Source organism: Neolamprologus brichardi, chromosome 4, assembly GCF_056152115.1.
Source record: "Neolamprologus brichardi isolate AB-2024 chromosome 4, ASM5615211v1, whole genome shotgun sequence".
In the NCBI taxonomy this organism is placed as follows: Eukaryota; Metazoa; Chordata; class Actinopteri; order Cichliformes; family Cichlidae; genus Neolamprologus; species Neolamprologus brichardi.
The window spans coordinates 10,240,135-10,265,042 of NC_142107.1; the positions used below are offsets into that span (position 1 = coordinate 10,240,135).

The following is a 24,908-nucleotide window of genomic DNA, read 5'->3' on the forward strand; positions in this document are numbered from 1 at the left end:
TAGTGCCAAGTGGATTTACTATCTCTGTCTGAAACACACTGTGCTCCAGGGCTGAGTGTGTCACAGACAGATTATCTACCCTTTAACCCCCCCCCCCCCATCCTCTCATCCGTTCAAACAGCCGGTGTGTTAATCAGGTTCAAAGTCTGAATTCATCTCGTTGCCTGAAGAAACTCTATATCTGCTCCAGCTCGGAGTCAGGGGAATGTCCCAGAGCCAATCCTTCCTGCTCAACCCCAAAGATGACACACTCAGTCTCAGATACTGTATTTATGGGAAAAGGGTGCAAGAGAGATATGGGTTGCAGGTACCCCCTCCTCATGTTAGGCCTATTATTTTTTGGGGGGGAGGTTTGTGCCAAGAGACCATGTGTTGAGCTTCAGAGTGCAAGAAGAGTACAAGAGGTTTTAGATAGACGTCCTCGGGGCTCGTGTTATTCACAAAGCTGACTGGGATGTCTATCATGAGTTCAAAGGGGCGAGGAAGATTTTCTTTGGTGGGGAGTCATCTTACATTTGTAAAACACTGACGTGGGCTCTTTAGAATAAAGTGCTCATCATTTTTTCCCACATTGCTGAGCTAAAGAAGCTAAATCATGTGCCTTACACTTGACTTGACATAAAATGACTAAATTCTTTATTAACTTATTAAAAAAATCATTTTCCTAATGGTGCTTTAATACGCTACAGTTGTTTTCTTATGATGATACATACTGTAATGATTTATTAAGAATGTTATGCCTCATAAATTTTTAATTATACAGGATAAAAAACCCTTCATCCTATCTGTGCTGGAATGATCCATCTATAAGATGTCACAGCAGGAAAAGGGTGGGGACATGTAAAAGGAAAAAGGGAGGGGTGTAGGGGGTGTAGAAGAAGCAAAGAAACCTTGAATGAGAGCTTCCAGGACCCTGGAGCGCACAGACACAACAAGCTGGAAAGTCTCAGCTAACTGAGTTTTAAAGGACAAACGATTCAAAATGATCAGAGGACATCTTTAGTAGCTCTTTTCTGAATTATGAATGTAACTTCTGACAAGTCCACTGTGCCACTCCACTGCTGAGAGAAGCTCCCCGTGTGATGGATCAGCTTTGCGCAACAGGTTCTCCAAAGAACATTTAAGCTCGAACTCTGATCCATGTAGGGAACAAAAAGAAGCATGCTGTCACCGCTTTGGCCCTTTGGCATCGAGCAGGAGATCAACTCATGGGATGTAGTGGCTGCAGATTCAGGGTCAACTTTGGGAAGGCGCTGTCCAAAGTCTCGGTCTTTTTCACCATGGTCCTAATCTTCACCTACTTCTTCTACTGCCTCACCGGATTTTGTGATTCGGCTCCAAGAGCTGCATACAGACAAGAAACTTCAGACTTGGACTATGACATTTTGGACGATCTGCGGCCACCCCGGCGCCTCTTCCCCGATGCGCCGTTTCAGCGGAACCGCACAGGCTCCGAGGACGCTCCGGCTGAGCCGTCACAGAATACGCTGGACAGCGAAAAGGAGACTGTCCAGAGCAACGACATTCCCGTGTCCAACACTTTCGGGACCAAAAGGTTTCCGCAGGCGATTATAATCGGCGTGAAGAAAGGAGGGACTCGCGCCCTGCTGGAGTTTCTCCGCATCCACCCGGACGTGAGAGCGTTCGGCGCGGAGCCGCACTTCTTCGACAGGTTTTACGATAAAGGGCTGGAGTGGTACAGGTAAGGATGAACGCACGAATCCACTCATACAGAATGTAACTGGCTTTTAGCCCAGGTTTGACCGCAAATCATAAAATGTAAAAACTGTAAATCGTGGACCATCGCAGGCAGTCCAAAACTTTAAAACGACACAGGGTGTCTGCTGTAAAAACCGATGTGCTCTTTATAAGTGAATCTGACAGGTTTATTTGGAAAAAGTTTGAACACGATTGCATATTTGGATGTCATGCCAGCCAATGCAGGATTGTATATGCTGTAGGTGGTAAAAGGTCAGCTGAGCAGCACTGATGTTTTTGCTGACATCTTATCACCTGTGTAGATGTGCTGATTTCCTCCGTCAATAGAAGAGACAGCAATGCATTGGCTGGTTGATAGATTCGGATCAGCTTTAGACAATGCTCCCTCTCTTGTGCTGCTCTAGATCAAAAGGGCTAGTGAGGTCCCAGAGGAGCGTTTCATCATCTTGACAGTCATCTAAACACCATTTATTCACTTCAGCATGACATCCTGTATAGTGTTCCCCTTTTTGCTCTGCAACGGAGCCACAAAGAACCCATGCAAACATCACATTGATTACTCTAACATGTAAAATCTACAGCAAATACCCCATCATATACCATATAAAGCACCTTGGTGTGATTTGGAGCTATATAAATAAAATGAAATTGAATTGATTTAGAGAATTTTCAAAAAGCAAAAACACAAAAATCTGATTGACATGGAGAGCAAACACTGAGTGATGATCTTAGTTAATGTGATTGCACAGTTCCTTTACAAAAGGCACATAAAATGTTCATCAGCTACTGTCATACTGACAGCACATGATTTGGGGTGACCAGGCTGACCAGAGCCCTCATTTGGGTGTAGTTAAGGCCCTAAAGAAGGATTTATTTGTGCGTGAAGCTGGTCCTGATCATCTCCATATGTTCTACGAGCTTCTGGACATGATCCCAGCTGAGCAGCGTGTGAGAACACAATGCCATTTGGGGACCTTTAAGCAAGAGAGGTGTCATAACTACACAGAGGTTTGACAGGGTAAGGATCATGAATAACAGGCACTTTGATAGCAAGATGGTGTAATTTAATCTTCCTTTGCCTTATTTTCTAAACCCCCCTTTGCTGCCTTTTAATAGGAAACATAAGGACACATGGAAACGGTTTCACCACTGATAATTTTAGCATGCTGTTAAATTTCTTCTCTCTCACTTTTTCTCTGTGCACACACAAACACTCATATATACCGTATGTATGTTAGCAGTCTTAAGTACTATGTTACCTATCCTCTGTCTCTCCATGCCACATTTACAACTCATCCTTCTCCCCAGATTTCTCCCTGTCACTTTCTCCTTCTCTCCTTGCGTCTCTTCTCCTCACTCTCCCTTCAGAATAGCAGAATGTGAAAATACCTGTGGCCAAACTCGTGTTTCCGGGGCATTTTTTTATGTGTGTTTTAATTAGGCTGACTTGTGCTGTAAAGCTGTTAGGCCTTAATGGTGTAACACAGCACTGCCACTAACACGGCCTGTAAAAACACGGCCTGTAAAAGGTAGATCAGTCATGCAGTAATATCGCCTAAACCCAACAACAAATCTAAGTCACCACATGCAACATGAACATTTTTCAAAGTGTAGCCAAGTTAAGAGGTGTAATTAAAGTAAAGTGATCACCTGTAAGTGTTTAAGAGATTAAATGGGAGTTCTGCATGGATATAACTGATAATACCTGCATTTGTTCACATTCACAGTATCACAAGAACGTGAATGTGGATTATGGTTTTGTCTTTTGCTGTGATTTTTTTTTAAAGAAGTGAACTTCACTGAAAGTTGAGGCGGAGAAAATTTGGAAGGATTAATGCAACAATGGAGAGTGACAGCAGCAACATGATACCGGATGAAATCACTGAAAGATGATTCCGCTCTTGTCACCAAATCGCAAAAATTGAGCAAATCTGTTTGCTGTCATCTGCAGTGACCCACAAAGAAGCCGCTGGAAGTTGTAGACAGCAGCATTTTGTGTATGTGTGTGTGTGTGTGTGAGAGAGAGAGAGTCAGTGACAGAAAGAACTTATCCATGTGGAACAAGCAAGTCCTCCTCATCTGACTGTCAGTCACAGGGTCAACTCTCTGTCACATCTGGATGTGACACACACACACACACACACACACACGCACACACTCAATGCAGTGTAAAGCAGTAGTTTAAGACAGGCTCTGAAAACGCAACCCCTGCTTTGACATTTAATCTTTCTGAAGTTCTCTGTCTCATCTGATCTCATAAGATAGAAAACCGATTGCTGTAGATATTCCTCCGGATCATCCATTTAATATTACCACAGCACTTATTTATCCATATCATAAGTGATAAAGTGATGATAAACCGCTTTAATCCTGAATCTTTCCCTTCAGACAAATATGACCTTTGCGTGCTTATATATCTGCCATAATCCCCATGAATAAAAATGGTGCATTGGAACTGCTGTTGATTATTTTTACAGACGAGTCACAATTTTATAAGTAACAAACAGCCGCTTGCCAAGATACATGGTCACACACTGGCATATCTGAAAGCAATTTGTGCACTGTCATAGTCTGCTCTCTTTCCTGGATGGAGAAATAAGCACAAACCGAAGGCGACTGTAGCAGATGGATGAGGGTTGTAATCTGTCATATTTGAGTCATTGCTGTCAGATGTTGGATGAAACCAGGGGCGATCTGCATGCTGGAGACACTTCATAGATTCAGCAGACAGAAGTACCCTCCCGTGCGTGTTGTTCCAACAGCACTGTCTTCTCGAAGACGAGCTCAGACCTCATCCATGTGTGTTTTCCATTGCTTTTATCTGAGCGATCAAGTCAGTCTCCGCTCTCTTTCCTTCTCCGCCCTGTCTGTCTCTTCATGCCGTTCTCTCGTTTGCATGTGTGCATACGAGCCCATTACGGGAATGGAAAAGCCACAAATAGTGCATTGAAAATAAGGCAAAGATTTAACGGTTTTCTGTGTTGTTTTACGGCTTAAAAGAGACTTCACAGAGTGATGGGTTTCATATGGGACTTAAGAGCCACCGCAGAAAGCTGAAAAACCTCAGCTTTCCATGGCACAATAGTTGTAATTGTCACGGCTTTGTCACAGTGATGAGGCCTGGAATGAGTAATGATTAAATTCTGTCTGATGACGTCAAAGTGAGCGCATTTATTTCTCATCTTGTAGAAGAGCAAACTCTTTTTAAAAAGATTACTTCTTCATTTCTGTTTGAGGAAAAACTCAAGTTCTCATGGCTCATCAATATTTTACAAGGTTATCAATTAGCTGACCTGTAGTCTTGACACCACAGGCCATGCCTGATTGGATTGCAATTAAAACATGGTATAAATCCATTAAGGGTAACAGCACAAGGGCAAACAAAAATGCCAGCTCTGTTAAAAATGACATCAGAAATGGATTTATGCAAACAAGACTGGATATAGATGACAACAGATCAAAATAAGAGGAGGACATGCCGATCTTTATGGGGTCAGACTGATATACACATTTGATTTTATTATTTTAAAACATATAATCGGCATTTACACCAGCACCAAAATGTCATTTTATCCCTTGATTTTTCTAGCATAACCATTAAAATATACATATCTGCACATTTTAAAGGTCTCTTTTTATTATTTTTTTTTTTTTTAGATTACTGTTATATTTCAGCTTTAGTTACTCTGGAAATCCTGACGATGAGAGTCCTAGCCAAAAAAGACAGCAGTGCAATCAACTGAGTTGCATAAACTAGACCACATGCACAAATATAAACAGAATAATACACAAATTAACTATACAAAAATACAGCTGGTGAAAATAAAATACGAGGACAACCAAAATTTATAAACGTCAGCAGCAATGAAGCCTAAAACATCAATATTGTCTCACACCAGAAACAAGGGTAATATTCAGGCAAAACATTTGCAGCATTAAGGAACTGCATCCAAGTCATTTAAAATCGCCTTAGATTCATTTTAGTGTGACCACTTCCTTAAATTTAAGCTGATTGTATATAAAAGATGGACGCAACGGTGTGGTCAGCCATTGGTTAGTGAAATGCTGGCTTGAAGCCTTCAGCTGAGAGCTCTCACTGCCACCATCATACATCACTTGTGCGTGGTGAGGATGGCAGCTCCAAAGCGTACCCTGCTTTATCCTCCTTTTGGACTCTCATGGAGACTTTAAATTACAAAGTGAATGTCACGTTCTATTAGGTAAGACTTGAAATTTGCATCTGAGCCCACAAACTCATCAGGAAAGTGTTTAGTGAGGTCATAGATCAAAGGAGCCAAAGGCGAGTTTTCCCACAGGCTGAGGTTTTGGAGAGACATGGCTGGTCACCATGTCACATCAAGATGTGTTGCTGTAGGGTCAAGTGAATAAGGCCCCGTTCACACCGGCCTTTTAAGAAGGGGAAAATGTGTATTCTCCAACCAGTTGTTGCAGGCTGATGGCAGGCACGATGGAATCTAGCGCTAAACTCTACATAGGCCTAGAGCTCTGGTTGGTGACCCATAGCAACCACCAGTAACCCCAACCAGTTGGCACAGACCTCCTTGCAGTTGCTTTGGTTGCCAGCAGAACACCACAACTGCTGGTAATTTGCATGGAAAACGCCAAGTGGTCTGCAAACACTCATCAACAATTCTCAGAGCTGTAGTGAAGCTGTGAAAGCAGCAACACAAACTAGAAGTTGCCTTCAAAGTAAAAGTTGCACCTTTTCAAATGTGTTGGCTGCTGCACCGGGGTCAATCCTTTCTTCGAATGTGAACATTCTCTGTTTACAGTTTGCATGGCAGTTCTTTCAGTTTTTATTACGTAAGTGTTTGCAGACATGTTAGCATCTTCTATGCACAATAATCTAACTGCTGTCACTGAAGGTTTGCAAACCTATATGTCAAGAATAATCCGTTCAGCCGAAAGAAAAATAAGATATTTTTAGGCACTTTAGTCAGCTGTGACAGATTTGTGTGCACATCATTTAGCAATTTATATCTTTAATATTATTTGAAGTATAAATAAGACAAGATATAGCCACAGTTAAGTCCATAAGTATCTGGACAATGACACACTATAATTTTGTGGTTTAACAAAATCATTGCTTTTTAGGATTTACAACCATTTCTATGCATAGCCCCCCTTTTGCATGTGCTCGCCCTGAGTCCAAATAACAAAAGTTATGTTGCTGTGTAAATACTTAAGGAACTAATGGTACAGTTTGGATTGTTCCCAAGTCATCCTGTGTTTTGTGCATGCTTTATCTCAGTATTATCTGAGAGGGGAGATTCAGGCACTTACCCTGTCAGTTTGGATTTTTGACAGCTGAAATGGTGAAAGTGGAGCCTAATGCACATCCACGGGGGAACGTTTTCCAGAGTGAGGGTGATTTTCTCAACACCTCATTCTGTGTACAGCCCTCAGGCCATTAGCCTTAGACGCTGAACATGGCTGATTGGTGTAACAGGCCAGGAAGTGGTCTCTGTAGTGTTGGGTTGTAGTGTGTTTTAATGGTGCCAGGTTTTGGCTGGACTTAAGTCTAGGTGGTATTATAAGGTTTGAAAATAGCCACATTCACACTTCATATGGTGGGAATTATAATAATTTGGGGTGCTTTGTAATCCATTATGGGGCGCCTGTAAAATCTTGGGGAGGTTTCTGTCTTGTCTCCCCCCACCCCCTCAGCTCTATGCTGCAGTTAGCTGGTGAGAAAAGTACTTTTTGAAGAAATAATAGTTTGGGTCAAAATTAAATGTTTCAAATGCTTGGTAGTCATGTTCAGTCAGGCAACCATTTCCAGAAAAGAATAGCATGAGCCTGAAAAAACACGAGAGTATCCAATGGAAACACAATCATATGGCTCCTGGGAAATTTGAAAAGACTATGTTTTACCACATAGCTTCGATGTTTAAAGGGTTTGAATGAATCCAGATCTATAAAAGAAAAGTATGTGTCTGATTCTCATAAGAGATGAACATCAACAGAGACACACTCACAATTTTCTGTTTTAGCTCTCGGGTTCATCAAACTTCAGCAAAATCTGTCTTGATTATTAAAAATCCCTGTTTACATATTTATGACAATGTTAACATGCTGATTTAATAATTATAGAGTTTTCACCGCCTTAGCGCAGGGTGTTAGCATGCTAACATTTGCTAATTTGTGCTTAACCTAAAGCAGAGCTGAGGTTTAGAAGATCACAGCAACTCTCTGCATGTCCTCCTTCACTGCATTTATGAATCTTCCCTCTGGTATTCCTCCTGTCTGGCAGCTCCATATTAAGCATCCTTTGTCCAGTATATCCACTATCCCTACTCTGCCTGTGTCCAATCAATCTTAGCCTTGCCTCTACTCAACTTTGTCTCCAAAGTCCTCAACCTGGGCTGTCCTTCTAATATACTCATTTCTAATACTGTAAGGATGCCCAAAGAAAATCAGAGCATGCTCTTCAGCTATGCCAACTCGAGCTCAGGCCTTTTTTGCCAGCCCCATCATGTCCAAATAAAACATCATATCAGGTGCCACTACCAACTTGTGAACCTTCTGTAACAAATCACCCCGACACTCATTGCCACCCACTCCACCCTCCTGCCTGCATTCTGTTCTTCAGCTCTCTTGCGCAATGACCTTTAATTTGGATGATTGACCTCAAGTGTTTAAACTCATCCACCTTAATTGTTGATTTAAATAAATGTGGAAATATTGCAATTTGTACTTGGTGATTGTGCTTGAAAATTGTCAGGGAGTCCACTAAGATATTGGAATGAAACTTGATGGACAAACATATACAGAAAGACTGAATCTTAGATCCATCCATTTTTTTTTTAGCTATCATAGGGAAAGAAGCAGGGTACAGAACAAAGAAACAAACAACCTACAGCCAGTTTTGAAATACCAATTAACCTAACCTGTGCATGTCTTCGTACTGTGGGAGGAAGCTGGATACCCCCATGCAGGCACACTGAGAACACGCAAAGACCTTCGCTTGCTGGTAGATTCAAACCCAGATTCTCCCCCCAGTGAGAATCCTGCCCTTGTGGGCGCCAACTTCCCAGCAGAGCATCACAGACTTCACATCCTGTCAGGACTCCTAATTATAACTGGACATTCAGTCTTTAATTGGGCATCGACCTGCATAAAGTAATTCCTTTATAGATGGACTCCCCCCTTCCCATGTATGTGTGTGATTTTAACTCCTTTCCACCCACACACTCACACTGTGGTCTCTGTGGAAGTGTTGCACTTCAGCCAACCTCATGCAGAGAAAACCATTTACTAACTCCATTACTTTGTAGAGGAAAACATCATCCAATGCAATTAAAACTAGAGGGTGGCAACAGTTTTTTTTCTCGCAGCTGGGTTCCAATTGTGATCAAACCATCCAGTGGTCCTGTGACTGACACTTGCAGAGGTGTTTAGTGTGTTTATGTCTGGTTGAAAGTCACTTTAGTGGTAACACACACACATACGCAATACTATTTGTAAAGTTTCTGCTCCACACTTTCTCATTCAATGTTTTACTTTCTACACATCAGCTTATGTTCTTTTCCAACTTTGACATGTGACACTTTGAGGTCTCAAACATGGCGATAGCAGGGGAAAAACTGCACGTTGTATTCTAGAGACAACAATGCCTCCTGCTGTATGTGTTCACTTCCTTGTAGCTAGATGAGATTTGCCCCACACTCTTGTTTGTACTGGTTTAGCCCACCTTAGCTTGGTCAGAGGGGAACAGCAACATATGTTTCATCCAGACATGATGCTGTAAATCAAGGTTCCCACACTTATCCTGTCAGACTGACAGACTTTCCGTTGCCTCCAGGTTGCTTCTGTCACCCTTCGAGCATAGCGACACAGTTGGGAAATGTTTCCCTCAGTTTGACATTTATGCTCTCTCTCGTTTTTATAGCCTTGATTTTTCACCACCTGTTTAATTGGATCTCAGCTGAAAAAGCCTTTTGGTGTGGATGCCTGCCAAAGCAGAAGCCTCCTTCAGGAAGACCGTGTATAGCGTATCTGGCCCAGTAAATCGCTGTGATAACTGATGGAATTTCAGATCGACGAACCGACGTGATAATTGGATTTTCCGGCTCCACTTCTGCAGAATACCTTTTGTTTCTGCGCCGCAGGAGTATGTGGCTCCCGCTTCAGCGGGAGAGCCCGTAATCTTGGGGGGCAGGAAGTCTCTTGGCCACATCCTTGTTGCCAGGGTTGTTATTTAATCTTATGATCCAGGCTCCCTCGAACATATCAGTAGAGTAATCAGCTCTGGAGCACTTCAGGGAGGAAAAGCACTACATCCTTTTAACAGCAGGGAGTTCCAGACTAGAGTGGCGAGTCAGCAAGGCTTTCCGATACAACGCTAAATAGAAAACATGTTTGAGTTCTTCTCTTTGCATATTTAAATGTTAACAATTGTAGGCTAAAATGCATTTCCCTTAAGCTAAATCAAAGAGGTGTATGTAAAGCATATGTTATTGCAGATTAATCGTCCCTGATCTGTTTACAGTATACTGACACCACATACAGACAGATTTATGATAGAAAAAGGCCTCTATCGATTCTCCGATAATGAGACTGATTGTGATGAGGGAGATAGGGACCTGAGCAGAGTGGGGGTAAAGTCACAATTCATTAACTATTCATGAATATGGAAAGACAACTTATGGTCAATTACAGAAGTGTCATTTATGTGAAGAAGTGAAGGACAAATCCAAGACTATGAATGAGAAAGCAGAAGACGGACACCGTGGGTGCAAGGATGCTCATTTTCTCATCAGTATTCACTGACACCTCCGTGCTCAAATATGCACATGTGCAAAAAAGCAGTCATACACACACCGACACACACTGAGCACAATCTGTCATATAGAGACAGACGTATTGATCAGACACAGATAAACAGGGGACGGGCAGGCAGTGATAGGCCATTTGCAGCTCTTGAAATTGGATAGTAATCAATTAATGGTCTTTTATTATGGGGATCATTTAATGGGGATGGATTGAAACGGCTTAATTTTAAGTGAAGAGGAAAGACTCAAATCTCTAAAAGTTTCCTTCTCACTCAAAGTCATGTACTTTATTGTGCACTTTTAACCTTTGTTTCCTCTTAAAACTTCTACAGAGAACATTTTACATAAATAAGAGACCAAACTAAACACTGAACCACAGAATAGAGTTTCCATCAGGAGTTAAATGAGCAGGAACACCTTGTTAGTACCACATTGGACTCTCTTTTTACTTTAGAGCTGACTTAATTCTTTGTGGCATAGATTTACTAAGTTTCTGGAAAAACTCCTCAGAGATTTAGGTCCATGTTGACATGGCAGTATCAAACAGTTGCCCAAGATTTGTCGGCTCTGTACATTCATGATGGGAATCTCTCGTTCCACCACATTCCAAAAATGTTCTATTGGGTTGGGAGCTGGTGACCTGAGAGGCTGTTTGAGTACTGTGAATCCAATGTCATGTCCAAGAAACCAGTTATGATTAGAGTTTTTTGACATTTCACATGATCCTGCTAGAAGGAACCATCAGAAGATGAGTACAGTGTGGTCATAAAGGGATGGACTTGTCTGTGACATTTTTAATTAATTAGTAATAAGGGTCCCAACAATCTACCGCCAGCAACCCTAACTGTTGATACAGGCAGGATGAATCAGTGCTATCATGTTGCTTATGTCAAATTCTGACCCTACTATCTGAGTGTTACAGCACAAATTCAGACTCATTAGACTAGGTAACTTTTTTTTTTCTCCAATCTTTTATTGTCCAGTTTTGGCGAGCTTGTGCAAGCTGCAGCATCGGGTTCCTGTTCTCAACTGACAGGAAAGGTCTTCTGCTGCTTTAGCCCATCTCCTTCAAGGTTGTTTGTACAGAAATGCTCTTTTGCATTGGTTGTAGTGAGTGGTTATTTGAGTTGCTGTTCCCTCCTGATCAGCTCAAAGCAGTCTGGCCACATCAACAAGGCATTTTCAGCCAGAGAACTGCCACTCACTTCTTTTTTTCAACCCTAGAGATGATTGTGTGGGAGAATCCTAGTAGATGAGCAATTTCTGAAATGCCAGCCAGTCTGGCACCAACAACCATATTTTATTCAAAGTCATTTAAATCAACTTTTTTCTCTGTTCTGATGCTCAGTTTGAAATTCTGCAAGTCTTGACCATGTGTACATGCTTAAACGCATTGAGTCGCAGCCACACGACTGGCTAATTATATGTTTGCGTTAATGAGCAGTTGAGGTTAATGACGCTTAATGAAGCGCGTGTGAGCAATTGCACAAAACCTATCTAAGTGGTTAAAAGTTCTTATAATGAGATTTTACTGTGTTTGGTTGACTTTGATGAAGCATTAAGATCTTCATTTTGAGTGAAATATCAAAAGCCTATGTCTTGTTCTTCATTTGATGTACATTCTCTCATATTTCCCTGGTGTATTGTATTAGATATGTTTTTAAAGAGCAAAAGTAAAGTCAGTGAACTTGCATGGACTACAGTCATCTGCTGCTTTGTTTCCGTGAAAGGGAAGTCATGAAACTTTGCTGAACCTTAATTCCCTCAGATCAAAGAGGAAACACTTTAAATAATGTGGGCATTCAACTGTCATTACTCAAGTAAACCCATTTGAAAGTGTTTATTTTCCTAATTGATTAAAAGCATTTTTACTACATTGCACTAATACACGGTTACTTTACAAATACTCATTAAAATAATCAGGAAAATGAAAAACAAATCCCCCCTCGGATGTCATCTACACTTCTGAATGGCCTTTTGTCATTGACATTTGGAGTTAATGCAAACTTGCAATCTGAAACAAATAAAGCACATATGCTCCATTACTTGTTTATTTTATGGGAAACCACATGAACGCTCTCTGTTTCCAGTAACACAGTAAAGGATGTGTTGGGTAAATGAACTGCAGGCGATTCATTTGCTGCTTTAAACATTGCTCATCATCCATTTGTCGTGCAAACAATTTGTTTCCGAAATCCAAATCCACCACAACGCTGGCTCAGGCAGTTTGTCAATGTTAAATGTAAACACATGAATAAATGCTGGACCTGTTGAACACCATGTTTTCCCTCACTGTCTGTTGGCCAGATATTGCTGAAATAAGAGGAGTCCGCATCAGTCAAGGGGGTTTCATGCAGCTGTGACTCGATGGTTTTAAATCAAATCAGTAGAAGAAGAAAAACTTGCTCAATCATCTCAGGAGAGCAGGTGCCATGAAAGATAAATCAGCAGATTAGATGTCACAGCGCTGGTTAAAGCTTAAGGTACATTTTGCATCATAATGCAAAATCTATCACCCCAACACAGTAACACCTAATTTAGCACGAGTCTTTCCACTGGTATATTCTACCCAGCATTTCTCCTCATTACTGCCATGTGTTTAACACACTAGCTGAGCTCAGCAGCTCACCATCCCGGTCGCACTTCCTGCAGACTTTGGCCTGCTTGAGTCCTTGTTGGAACCTATTGGGGAGGTGATGGTGAGGGGGTGGGCATTTTGCTCTTGCAGGAAGAAGAGGGGGTGGAAATCTGTAGGAAATTGCTGTTAAGTGGTTCTCGAGGCTTTGTGGTTTTGACTCACTGGGCCCGTGGTGAGTGGATGGTCCTGTTCTGCAGACCTTGCAGTGAGACCCGGAGGGGCTGTCTGAGGCCCTCGAACATTAACAGAGTAGTGTCTGAAGCTTTGATCACACAGATTTTGAGATGCTTTAATAGCAACAGTGTGTGATGTTCTTACATTATCTCTTAGTGGTCTTTTTGCTGAATGTAGTATGGGATTAAAACAGCAAGTGGTGCTGGTTCTGAGTTATAAACATTGAAACTTTATTGTGGTAGCTCAGAAACCAGTGGTGTAATTTTGACAAAATGTGAAAATATTGTGCAGCCGGATCAAGAGTGTTTTGTGGAGTTAAATACATGTAACATAGCAAGTTCACACAACTTGGCTCAACATATAATGTAAGCAGAATATGGACATAATGTCTTCAAGTTTGTATAGTGCTTTTACTAGTCCCCCCTAGGGACCCCAAAGCGCTTTACAGTCATCCACCCATTCACACACTGGTGGAGGCAAGCTACAGTTGACAGAAGCGAGGCTGCCATATCGCGCCATCGGCCCTTCTGGCCAACACCAGTAGGCGGTAGGTGACGTGTCTTGCCCAAGGACACAATGACCGAGACTGTCCGAGCCGGGGCTCGAACCGGCAACCTTCCGATTGCGAACTCCCAACTCTTGAGCCACGCTCGCCCCTTTTTAAAAAAGTGGCCAAATTAAAAAGAAAAAGAAAAACACTTCAAGAAATCAAAACAAGTGAAGTTAAGCTCCAGACCTGCTGGATGTACTGAAGTGAAATAGACTGTGTCAATATTTATCTGACAGTTTCTTCTTTTTTAATTTAGGAACCTGATGCCTCGGACACTCGACGGGCAGATCACTATGGAGAAGACACCCAGCTACTTTGTCACCAAAGAGGCTCCAAGTCGCATCTGCACTATGAATTGTCAAACCAAGCTTATTGTCGTCGTCAGGGACCCGGTGACGAGGGCTGTGTCTGACTACACCCAGACGCTGTCCAAGAACCCAGGGCTTCCATCCTTCCAGAGCCTCGCTTTGAAAAACTCCTCCACAGGTTTGATTGATACCACGTGGAGTGCTGTGCGCATCGGCCTCTATGCCAAGCACCTGGAGAACTGGCTCCAGTACTTCCCTTTGTCTCATTTTCTGTTTGTTAGCGGCGAACGACTGGTGTCTGATCCAGCTGGGGAGATGGGCCGAGTTCAGGACTTCCTGGGTTTAAAAAGGGTTGTTTCGGACAAGCACTTCTACTTCAACCAGACAAAAGGTTTTCCCTGCTTGAAGAAGCCAGAGGGGAGCAGCAGACCCCGCTGCCTCGGAAAGTCTAAAGGCAGGCCTCATCCCCAGATCCCCTCTGAGGTACTGCAGAGACTCAGAGACTTCTACAGGCCCTTCAACCACCGTTTCTACCAGATGAGTGGACAGGACTTTGGCTGGGACTAAGCAAGAGTCTTCTTTGTGGAGAGATGCTCATTTACTGTTTCCACAGGGCTAATGTTCTCAGGGTACTGGGAGAGACAAAGTCCATTCTGCCTCAGTGGAGTCAACACGACATGCAGCACTCATGAACTGTCACTGTTTTGTTGCATTTTGAGGCTCAGACGGACATAGTGCTGCTAATATAAAAACGACAAATTTAGTTAATGGCTTAAATATATAACCGTTAAACTGTTTTTGACATTCTTTATGTACAGATTAGAAGAAAAGGTGATATTTATAGTTTCTGTTGAATACAACAGGTATTTTTTTATTATTATTATTAAAGAAGTGTATTTATTGCGCGACAAAGCAGGACATAATACCAACATCTGACAGGACATTGGGAGTAATGTAATACTCTTTGCCTGCATTTACATATTTTCCAGTCTTTTGAATGCTACATACAGTTTGATGTTGCAGGACATTCCTCAGTGCATTGCAGTTGATATACCAATGATACCTCATTTGTAAATATTAAGTCGAAACCATGCGTAGACACATTCCATTTGTAAGTATTTTCCAATAAAAGCCGCATCATATTTTATATTGTAATTCCTGGATGGGATCAATTGTATCAGCTGTTACTCACAATAAATTGCTACTTTTGATCTGTGATTATTCTGAACCACTGTAACTGTAAAAAAAAAAAAAAAAAGTGTTCAAATTACAGTGTATAAAAAATGTGCCTCTGATTCTCTGTGTTGTGAAGTAAACTTTTATCTGATGTGACAAACTAATTTGTTTTCATTTCATGTGTTAGCATTAAGGTCAGTTTTTGTATGGTTACATCAGGGTGCAAAATTGTCACCAGAGGTTGAAGACTGTACTGTACTGCCCATTCTCTATGTAATACAGTTTACACAGCTGGATCTTTTCATATCAAGAAAATAAAGTCCTCTGAAAACAAAGGAATGTGTAAGTACCATCCGTAAAAGTTCTTAGACTGTTTAAACGTTTTAAAAATATGGTTTCTTAGAGAAAAAGTGTCTCTGTGGCTCAGTTTGCATCAGCTTAAGGGGGTAAGCTGACCATTTAAATGAATGAATTAAACAAGACTAAACCAATCAAATGAAGTTTAAATTTCAATATCTTTTGATTGCATTTAAAGAATAGAATAGAATAGAATAGAATAGAATATATCTCTATTGTCACTACCATACATATGTTGTACAGTGCAACAAAATCAGATTTTCAGCTGTACAGGTGTTCAAAGAAAGATTATATTAATTAATGTTAATGAAAAATGCAGGACACAAGAAAACCTCCCCCCTAAAAAAACCTAACAAGTTAAACAGAGACGTTATTGAGCAAAATTAAATAAAAACATAAATTAGAATGATTAAATACATTAAATACTGTTACCAAAACTATCGGAGATTGAAACAAAGTAATGCCACTCAAATTAATAAAAAGAAAAAAAAAGTTACCACCAGAATTTAACTGCCCCAAAATAGAGATTTGTAGCATCAATATATGTTTATAATCAGGTGCAAAGTATATTCTGGTTGTCATCAGCAATGGGTTTGGTGTTCTCTAGCAGTTCAGATTTAATTTAACTTCAGTGGCTTTTGAAGGGCTGAGTGGCTCAATTTAGCCCACACATTTGACTCACTTTGACCCAAAGGTGCCATTTTGGAGAAAACTAGTTAGCTCATTAATTCAGGCTAATATTTAGCTAAATTATTTGCACACATCATAAATACTTTTGGACCTGGACAAAGACAGCAGGCATTACATCTGATATGCTATTTTTTTTTTTTTTTTTTTTACATTTCTTTGACAAGCCAAATATGATATATAGCACTAAGATGCCAAAGGCAGTTTTTAAAGTAAATTGGTGTTGTGCACTCGTCTCAGGTGCATCACAGTCTGGCAGAAATGAGTTTCAAAATTAACAGTCACATATCAATAAAGTGTAATCTGTCAACCATCCATCTCACGAACTAGGCTGAAGATATGTTCAGTTTTTGGCAAAATCATTTTTATATATGCTTTATTTATCCAGATAAAAGTGTTTTTGATATTAAAAATGCCATTTTCAAGAGGGCAGCAGAAATGCCATCACAGTTGTGAGTACAAGCTTGTGTCCACCTGCAGCTGAGCTTGTGACTCCTCCCAGTCTCAAATATAGGATTTTCAGCAAATTAGGTGAAAGTGAATGTGTCTGAAAAACGATTCAGTTCCACTTTTTTTTTATCAGTAATTTATTTCAAATATATGTTCTTTTGCCTCCGTTAATAACATGCTTCCCCATAGAAAAGAAAAGTTAACCAAAAGTTAACCAAAAGATCAACTTCTTGCTATCTGCCTACCACTTTTTCCCTATTGACTATAATTCTGATTGATAAAAGTTGTTTATTCAACTTTTGACAAAGTATTGTGCCGTTATTCTGGCACTAAGATGCTTTTATTCTTTCCTCCCTCTCTTTCTCTCTTGTTCACCCCTCCTCCCATCACTAAGGAGAAATCTCACTCTCTCTGCCCTCTAGTCCCCAGTCTCTCACACTGCTTGTCCTTACCACTTCCATGCAGTGCGACCACATTACAGTCTGAGGCCTCCATGTGTTGTGGCCTTTAATTATGAAATATGTCAGATCACACAGAAAAAAAACCCCTCCTTTCACTCGGGGCTTACAATTAACAGCAGAGATCTTCTCTTTCATGGTGTATATTCCTGTGTGGAAGAAAATAAAAGGTTCCTCTGAAGCAACTAACAAAAGAGCTTGTAAAGTGAAATATACACGTAGTGGCGTCATGCGTTTTTTAAAAACTAATTTACTGAAATATGTCTAACTGTTAAAATAACTGTTAAAACAGAATTTAAATGAAAAGTGAGCTTTGTTTGTGGAAACATCAGTGGCTTGTGAATGAAATGGCCGGCTGCTTGCATGAGCATGCTGATGTGTGTATATGTGCAAGTTTAACATCACAGCACGCACACTCCTTACGTCTTCTCTCCTTTAGCTCCAGTCAGTATTTCTCTCACATTCCCCTTCTGTTTTATTTGTCTGGCATTAACGTTTAGTGGGTCTCACTAAAATTTTTAACATACTTGGCTCACTTCATTTCTGCCAACTTTTATTACTCTGCATTACCAGGCACGCTGATAGGGCACTGCCATTTTGCCGTGCCAGCCCGGCAGCAGGCATTAAAAGATAACTGATATCCCATTCTGCCATCTGGGAAAAATGTTTGTATCAATCTTCACAGGACTAGCCCAGTCATTAAGGGTGATTAAATCAGCAAGACATTCTGCATAATCTACAGCTGTCACTAAACATTGGTAATAATGTGAGAAATCTAATTGAGGTGAATGAAGAATTGGCAAGTGATTGAGAGCCAGGAACAAAATGATCTACTGCGCATTTACAAAAGTAGAACTTCATCCAACTTTTTAATAGAAGCAAATAAGTCTTAAAGTGTTGTCTCTGGATATGACCTCACGAGAAGCCGCCCTCTCCTTGCGGCTGCCGCAGCAGTCTGTCGACATCACCAGCATTTTGTCATATTTTATGACCGCCATCAATCCAGCAATTCACAAAAGTCTTGGTTTCATTTAAAGTGTCAGACTTCACCAGACATTTAAAGAACAATCAAAATGTATATGGATGTATTTTACAATTCCAAACCAGTTTGTTCTCAGAAAACAACTCATTTTCATTCTAAAGAAAGAAATTTTCTCTGTGTTCACTAAAATATGAAATATCAAAGCCTGAATTTGCAGTTCGTTGGTTTTTAACCAATCGTGATCCATAATGCAACTTTAAATTGCCCAGGTCTGTGTAGGCCTGTAAAAAACTAAGTAAACCCATAGGAATTAATAATCCAAGTAGCAGCCAGGTGCTTCTAATTAAATTAACTGATCATCAGCAACCACCTGTGAAAATGAGAAGGTTTGGAAGTTTGCTGGCACATTCCGCTGTGTGAACGCAATGCCATCACAGTAAGAGTCCCAGCAAACTCACCTCAAGGTCAGACCGCGCCATTCTCAGAGAAACTGCAGAAAAGCCAGCTCATACTAACTGTTAAAACACGGTGGAGGAGGGGTCATGTTTTGGACCCCCCGCTACAGGACCTGAGCGCTCTGCAGTCAGTGATTCAACCATCAACTTCTCTGTATACCAAAGTACTCGAGAGTCAAATGTGAGGCCATCTGTCTGACAACAATTGCTTGGCTTAAATTGTCTCATGCAACAGGACAATGATCCGAAGCACAGCGGCAAACAGCTGCTGAAAAAAGCCAGGTCAAAGTCTAGACCTCAAACTGTTTAAATTGCTGTGCCTTTCACATACAACAGAACAACAGCAGCGCTGTGCTAGGAAAACAGTTCTTTTCTATGGCTTGTGTTGAAGCAATAAAGGATTTCTGCTGCATCAAGCAAACTGCAGCACAAGCGTACTGGATTTGAAGACCTGCACATTTTGCAGTCAGGCAACACAAATTTTGGACCGTTTGTTCAACATAGTAGTCAGTCACATCCAGATGAACAGAATGAAACTTTTGAAATAAAATTAAAACAATACCGTAAATTAATTAATTAAAAAACTGCGGTAACAAATGGTAATAAACCATTGTTACTCTGCAGTATATTCATCCGAAAAGTGCTGTCAGGAGTGTCGTGTGTGGATGAGAGGACGGGAGGAAGGGACCCAAACGCTGGACTCACGGTGGAGGATAATGGTATTTTTTGAAACGGCTGGCTGAACTGAAGCGACTGAACAGAACTGAACACACGGGAACGGCAGTGACAACATCAATGACACGACGGTGAACAGAAGGAAACTGAAGACTTAAATACTCTGACTGATGATGACGATTGGAGACCGGTGAGTACACAGCTGAACATAATCTGACTAATGACACATGCAGTGGAACTAGAACATAATGCACAGAGACAGAAGGTTGGCACAGTGAAACACGAGCATGTAGGAAATAAACTGAACATGAACAAACTGAAATCGCTGGGTCAACGACCCAGGAACCCTGACAAGTGAAATACACAACATTTCCTCTAAGATTGCTTGAAATATGGATAATCTATAATACCATAACTGGTCAAAACAGCTAAAATGCAAAAGATACATTTATAAATTGCACGTTTGTAATCCTCCCCTTGTCATGGGAACAGGAATTTGTTTAGCTTTCACCAGCATGCAGCTTCCAGTGATTTCAGTCTGCAGTTGCACGCCATCAATAAAGAACATGAGGGATTTGTTTTTATGAGAGAAAAACTACCCAATGTGGATTGAGTTACAGGCCACGGTGACTATTTGAAATTAGGCATGATGGTGGATGTCTATTTCCTTTTTTTTCTTTGGATGACTAATTTTTGAATAATGGGCACCCAGCTAAATAATCAGAAACACTCGGGAGGGGGGGGGCTATGAACTGAAGACCACGCTGAGGGGAAGAGCGCTGATTTCTACACACCAGATTAAAAGTAGGATTAGCGTGTAAAAGTGGTTTCCCCTTTGAGCAGCCACAAATGAAGATAGTTCATACTGAGCACTCCACACATTTTCCACCCTTACCGCAGACTCCGTGGATTCAGGGAAGAAATGCTTGGGGATTTTCTCCCTTTTCTTTGTGGTTAGGCCTCACACTATCTTGTTAAATTCTGACTCCGTTTTTAATTGATGAGAAAGAAATTTGGGCTGGGGAGATTTTCAAATGCTCGTGGCAGCTCAGTGCAAATTAGGGAAACTTTTGAGGGATGCCGGATTAAGAACTTTTACAATAGGATTTTATAGCATTGTTTTTCTGGACACATTTCAGCACATGTTTCCATTTCTATTTTAGACTAGAGAATACCAGCTCCAGTTTGCTTATTGAGCTTTGATTGGAAAACTTTACAGAAAAGCTTGCACTTAGTTGATGAGGTACAGCGTGTTGCCAAATGAATGGAAAGCTTTCACACTAAAAATAAAACTGTATTCAACTCTTCTGGAAACACTCTTTGGACGAGCTTTTATTTTTATTTTGCTGCGTCCACATCTGTATGGAAGCAATGTGTTTCGCAGTTTAGCTGTTAAATCTGCTCCGGTTTGCCTTCCGCCAGCAGCTTCAAACAAAGTGTTAACAAACTGTGTGCAGTCAATCACTTTGAATGAAAGAAGTCTGCACCTGGGCGTCATGCATGGTTCTTTTTAATTTGTCAAAGACCCCATTCATTAGTCGGTGAGAATGAATTATGGCTCCACAGTTTGGCCCGTGAAGATATAACACATCCGTTTTTAATTTCCTCCATTGTGTTAGTAATAACTAATGATTAATGCAACTGTCGTGTGCACACGCACAGGAGAGTCCATCAAACACGGGATAAAGACACATATTCACCGAAAAACCTCAGTTGATGTATAAATATGCACATTGAGTCCTGTCACACTGAGCTGCTTTTATGCCTTTCCAAAAATGACATCAAATCAATTTCTTGGCCGTATGAGAGCATGTCTCTTTGATGCAATATGTCATATGCATTCCCTCTGACTCAGTCCTTCCTATGGTTGGTATTTTTTTTCCTAAGAATAGCCACACCACAGCCCCATCTGGTGACTTGCAGTGCAGCACGCAAATCTAGACCTAACGAATGGTCAATTGCTCAACACACTGACAGACACGAGCTGGTAATCAAGGGATAACGCCTTATTCTCTCAAAGAATGGACAGTCCAACGTCTTATTTAAATATTTATAGTTGTTTTTCAGTTAGACTCGACGCTGCAGCATTCCTGCCTTACACTGTATAGTCAAAAAAACAAAGGCTGGATGCTGATTTAAACTGATATTACACACTACTATAAAACAAACTGAAAACAGTTCAGTGTCCCTTCAGTGAACCATTAAAGAATAGGTACATGTTCAAGCCTGTATTCATATTCACATTGTTTTTCATCTGAACCTGCGATATTTGACGCAATTACCTCAAGCAAGATGAGGTCTGCCAGAATATGCCATAAATGGCATGTTACAATAGATTTAACAGGTCTCAGATTCAACCAGCCACATCCTGCCAAGTTATTCTACCCTGTAGTCTTTTTGTGAACCTCTGTTCAGAAAAGTTGGCACTTGTCGCGTTTAGATTTTTATACATAGCACATCGCTGGTCCCAAATTCTACAAAAGCCCTAAACTCATCAACATTGAGTCAGTCTGGGATTACATGAAGTTACAAAATGTGTTAAATCCACAGGCTGAGGACAGTTTGCTCTGTCTATGACATTCACTGTTACCATTCTCCTTTTCTTTTCCTCCAGTAAAACCCTTCAAGGGACTGTGCATAACATTTCTGTCAATCCATTTTTTTTTTTACCCATTTCAGGGTCATGTTTGGGCTGGAGCCTATCCCAGCTGTCATAGGGCGAGAGGCAGGGTACACCTGCACAGGTCACTAATCTATCACAGGGCTATCACAGAGACAGACAGCCATTCACAGTCACACCTATTGCCAATTTGAACCACCACTTGACCTAATGTGCACATCTTTGGACTCCCGGAGGAAGCTGGAGTATCTGGAAAGAACCCACACAGGCACAGGGAGAACATGCAAACTCCACACAGAAAATCCGAGCAGGCCAGTAGCCTCACTGTGAGCCTGTAGTGCTAATCACCGCACGACCACATAACAATTCTCAGATACTAAATGCACACCAGCAGCTCTCTGACAATGTACTCTGATCGACTCTGTTTATAAGACTCAGTTACCACCTGGGCTGACATCATGAGTGATGTCACCGTTATTGTTGCTGAACCGAAAGACTGTGGTCCTCATGTAATCCCTGCTCAAAGCGTCAAAAATACCTTCTCAGGCTCGTTGACACGGTGCTGGTTTATGTGCTGAATGTTAAACCAGAGCTGAGCTCCAGCTTTGAAGCCGTTGTTAAAAACCTGTGAGGCTTTAATACCTGCAGTCACACGGGTACAATGAATAGTATGATTCATACCTCATAAAAGACGACACCTGTGAGCACATAGCATACTAACCCTGTGAGGAAAAAAATGGGCCACGGAAACATTTCCCAGCTCCTGAATCTAATTGAATCTGTCATAACTGTTCTAATGACAGACATGCATAACCCCAGAGTTCCCTGCAGGACAGGGCTTGGCACTAAGAGTGTTGCAGACAACATGCCCTACAGGTGTGGGAAGATGATGTATATAGACTCAGGTTACGGCAGATTGGCCTGGGACAGGCTGATGGAGGCTCTGATTGATCCTGAAAACAGAGAAGCCTGTGGGAGAATTGTCTCTGAACCTGGAGGAGAAGTTTAAAAGTCTAAGAACTATCAGGGTACGGTGAAGGTTGACATCCTAGAAGTCAAAATTACACTGGATGTGCAGAAACACCACAGCTGATAATCTGGGTTAATGGAGGCGCTCTTTTATGTGTTTCAGACTGTTTAAAGCAAATCAAAGAAAGTATCAAATGCAGTATTTAGGTGTGACGCAATTAAACATTCGGAAGGAAATACATCTCGGCGGGTTCAACATGACATGACAGTGAGTTCAAATGCTCAAATGGCCTCCACAGTCAGCTGATCTCAGTCCAATAGAGCCTCTTTAGGATGTGGTGAGACAGGAGATTCTCATCATAGATGTGCGGCCAACAAATCTGCAGCAGCTGTGTGATGCTAACATGTCAATATGGGCCAAAATCTCTGAGGATGTTTCCTGCACCTTGTTGAGTCTGTGCCGTGAAGAATTAAAGCACTTCTAAAGGCAAAAGCAGGTAGCTACAGTATGTACTGAACTGGCCGGTAAGTGTAGCCATGTTCCTAAAGAACAGCTGGGTAGTGAAACCTGTATTTCAAACTCCCGCAGTGACAAATCTGATGTTACTTTCAGCTGCTCCCTTATTCACAGGGGGCGCCACAGTGGGTAGCTCCACATGTTTGATTTGGCAGATATACTTTTTTTTTTTTTTTTTTAACTCCGGATGCTTTTCCTGATGCAACCCCAAAGGGATTTATCTCTTCTCCTGGGATTGTAGAAGGACTTTTCACTCATTGGGTAAATGTGTAAACTGCTACACTATGGAACTGATCCCGTGCTAATCAAACAGGTTTTTTTCAAACTGAATTCTTCTGAGGACAACAATCATTTTCAACCCATAAGCTTCTCTAAATTTTAATAATTCCTTACATATATTAAAACTTTAATACTTAAATGAACCATACGTTTTTTTTGTTTTTGTTTTTTGTAAAACTCATGGTCTTTCATACAATTTACATCTACACTATAATGTAAGGAATGTTTTCTTAACTTTACCTGTACCTTACTGTTATTATTGTAATTTTAGATTTTACTATATAACCCACTGGGAACAAAAGCATTACCACTAATTATTGTGGGGAAAAAAAATCAACTTTTATATCAACATTTTGAAGTACTTGTTTTTAAGTATTTTGAGTGGGTATCAAACATCTGGTGTACAAGATTATGAAGAGACACTTTTTCAACATTAACATAAAAACATATATGTGATTATACATAAATCACATCTGCGCTGAGAATACTATTTGAACTTTAATGCATTTATAAAAAGATGAATACTGATATAAACTGTCAGAAATTACCAATAACAAGTATTTTTTTTAATGGAGGACTTGTTTTTATTATGAAATAGCTTTCTTATTTACTGTTTTCTGAAAAATATGAAGTTTCTCAAAAAGGAGAATACAAGGTGCTGTTTTCAAGTTTGTGCAGTCCTTTTATTTTTTACAGCAAATGATTAAAAAAGAATAATAAATTGCAAAAATATAATGATCTAATGCTCATTTTAGTTTAGTTTTTTTTTTTTTTTTACATCATTGCATCTCTCATTTTAATACTATAAATTACTTCATAGTCTGGTGAAAGACATAGTGACACTGTGTGATGAATATGTTTTTTATATCATGGCTAAAATACAGTAAAATAGATTACAGTTGTCCTGATTTTGCTCAAACGGTGTCACGAAACTGTGTGTTGTACTTCGGCTCTTCTAAAATGCTGGGCAAGGCAGCAAGAATTGATCAGAAATACAGAATCGGTGGCACAGCACTGCCATCTGCTGATGCGCAAAGATTTTAAAAACGATTGAATCACCTTCTCTTCACGAGTCTTTATCTCATCTGCCTCCGTTAAG

General features: G+C 40.7%; 1 protein-coding gene across 1 annotated transcript; it reads left to right on the top strand.

Moving 5' to 3' along the window:
* Positions 1 to 930: 930 nt before the first annotated feature.
* LOC102798536 (heparan sulfate glucosamine 3-O-sulfotransferase 6-like) lies at positions 931 to 15,288 on the top strand. Its single transcript, XM_006791508.3, has 2 exons — positions 931 to 1,702; positions 14,133 to 15,288. Exons 1-2 carry the CDS (start codon positions 1,209 to 1,211, stop codon positions 14,749 to 14,751), a joined length of 1,113 nt encoding a protein of 370 aa, XP_006791571.1. The 5' UTR covers positions 931 to 1,208; the 3' UTR covers positions 14,752 to 15,288.
* Positions 15,289 to 24,908: the final 9,620 nt, after the last annotated feature.

Coding starts and splice junctions, on each gene's coding strand:
- LOC102798536 (XM_006791508.3), top strand. CDS start 1,209: ATGGGATGTAGTGGCTGCAGATTCAGGGTCAACTTTGGGAAGGCGCTG. Junction 1,703..14,132: donor AAAGGGCTGGAGTGGTACAG/GTAAGGATGAAC, acceptor TTTTTAATTTAG/GAACCTGATGCCTCGGACAC.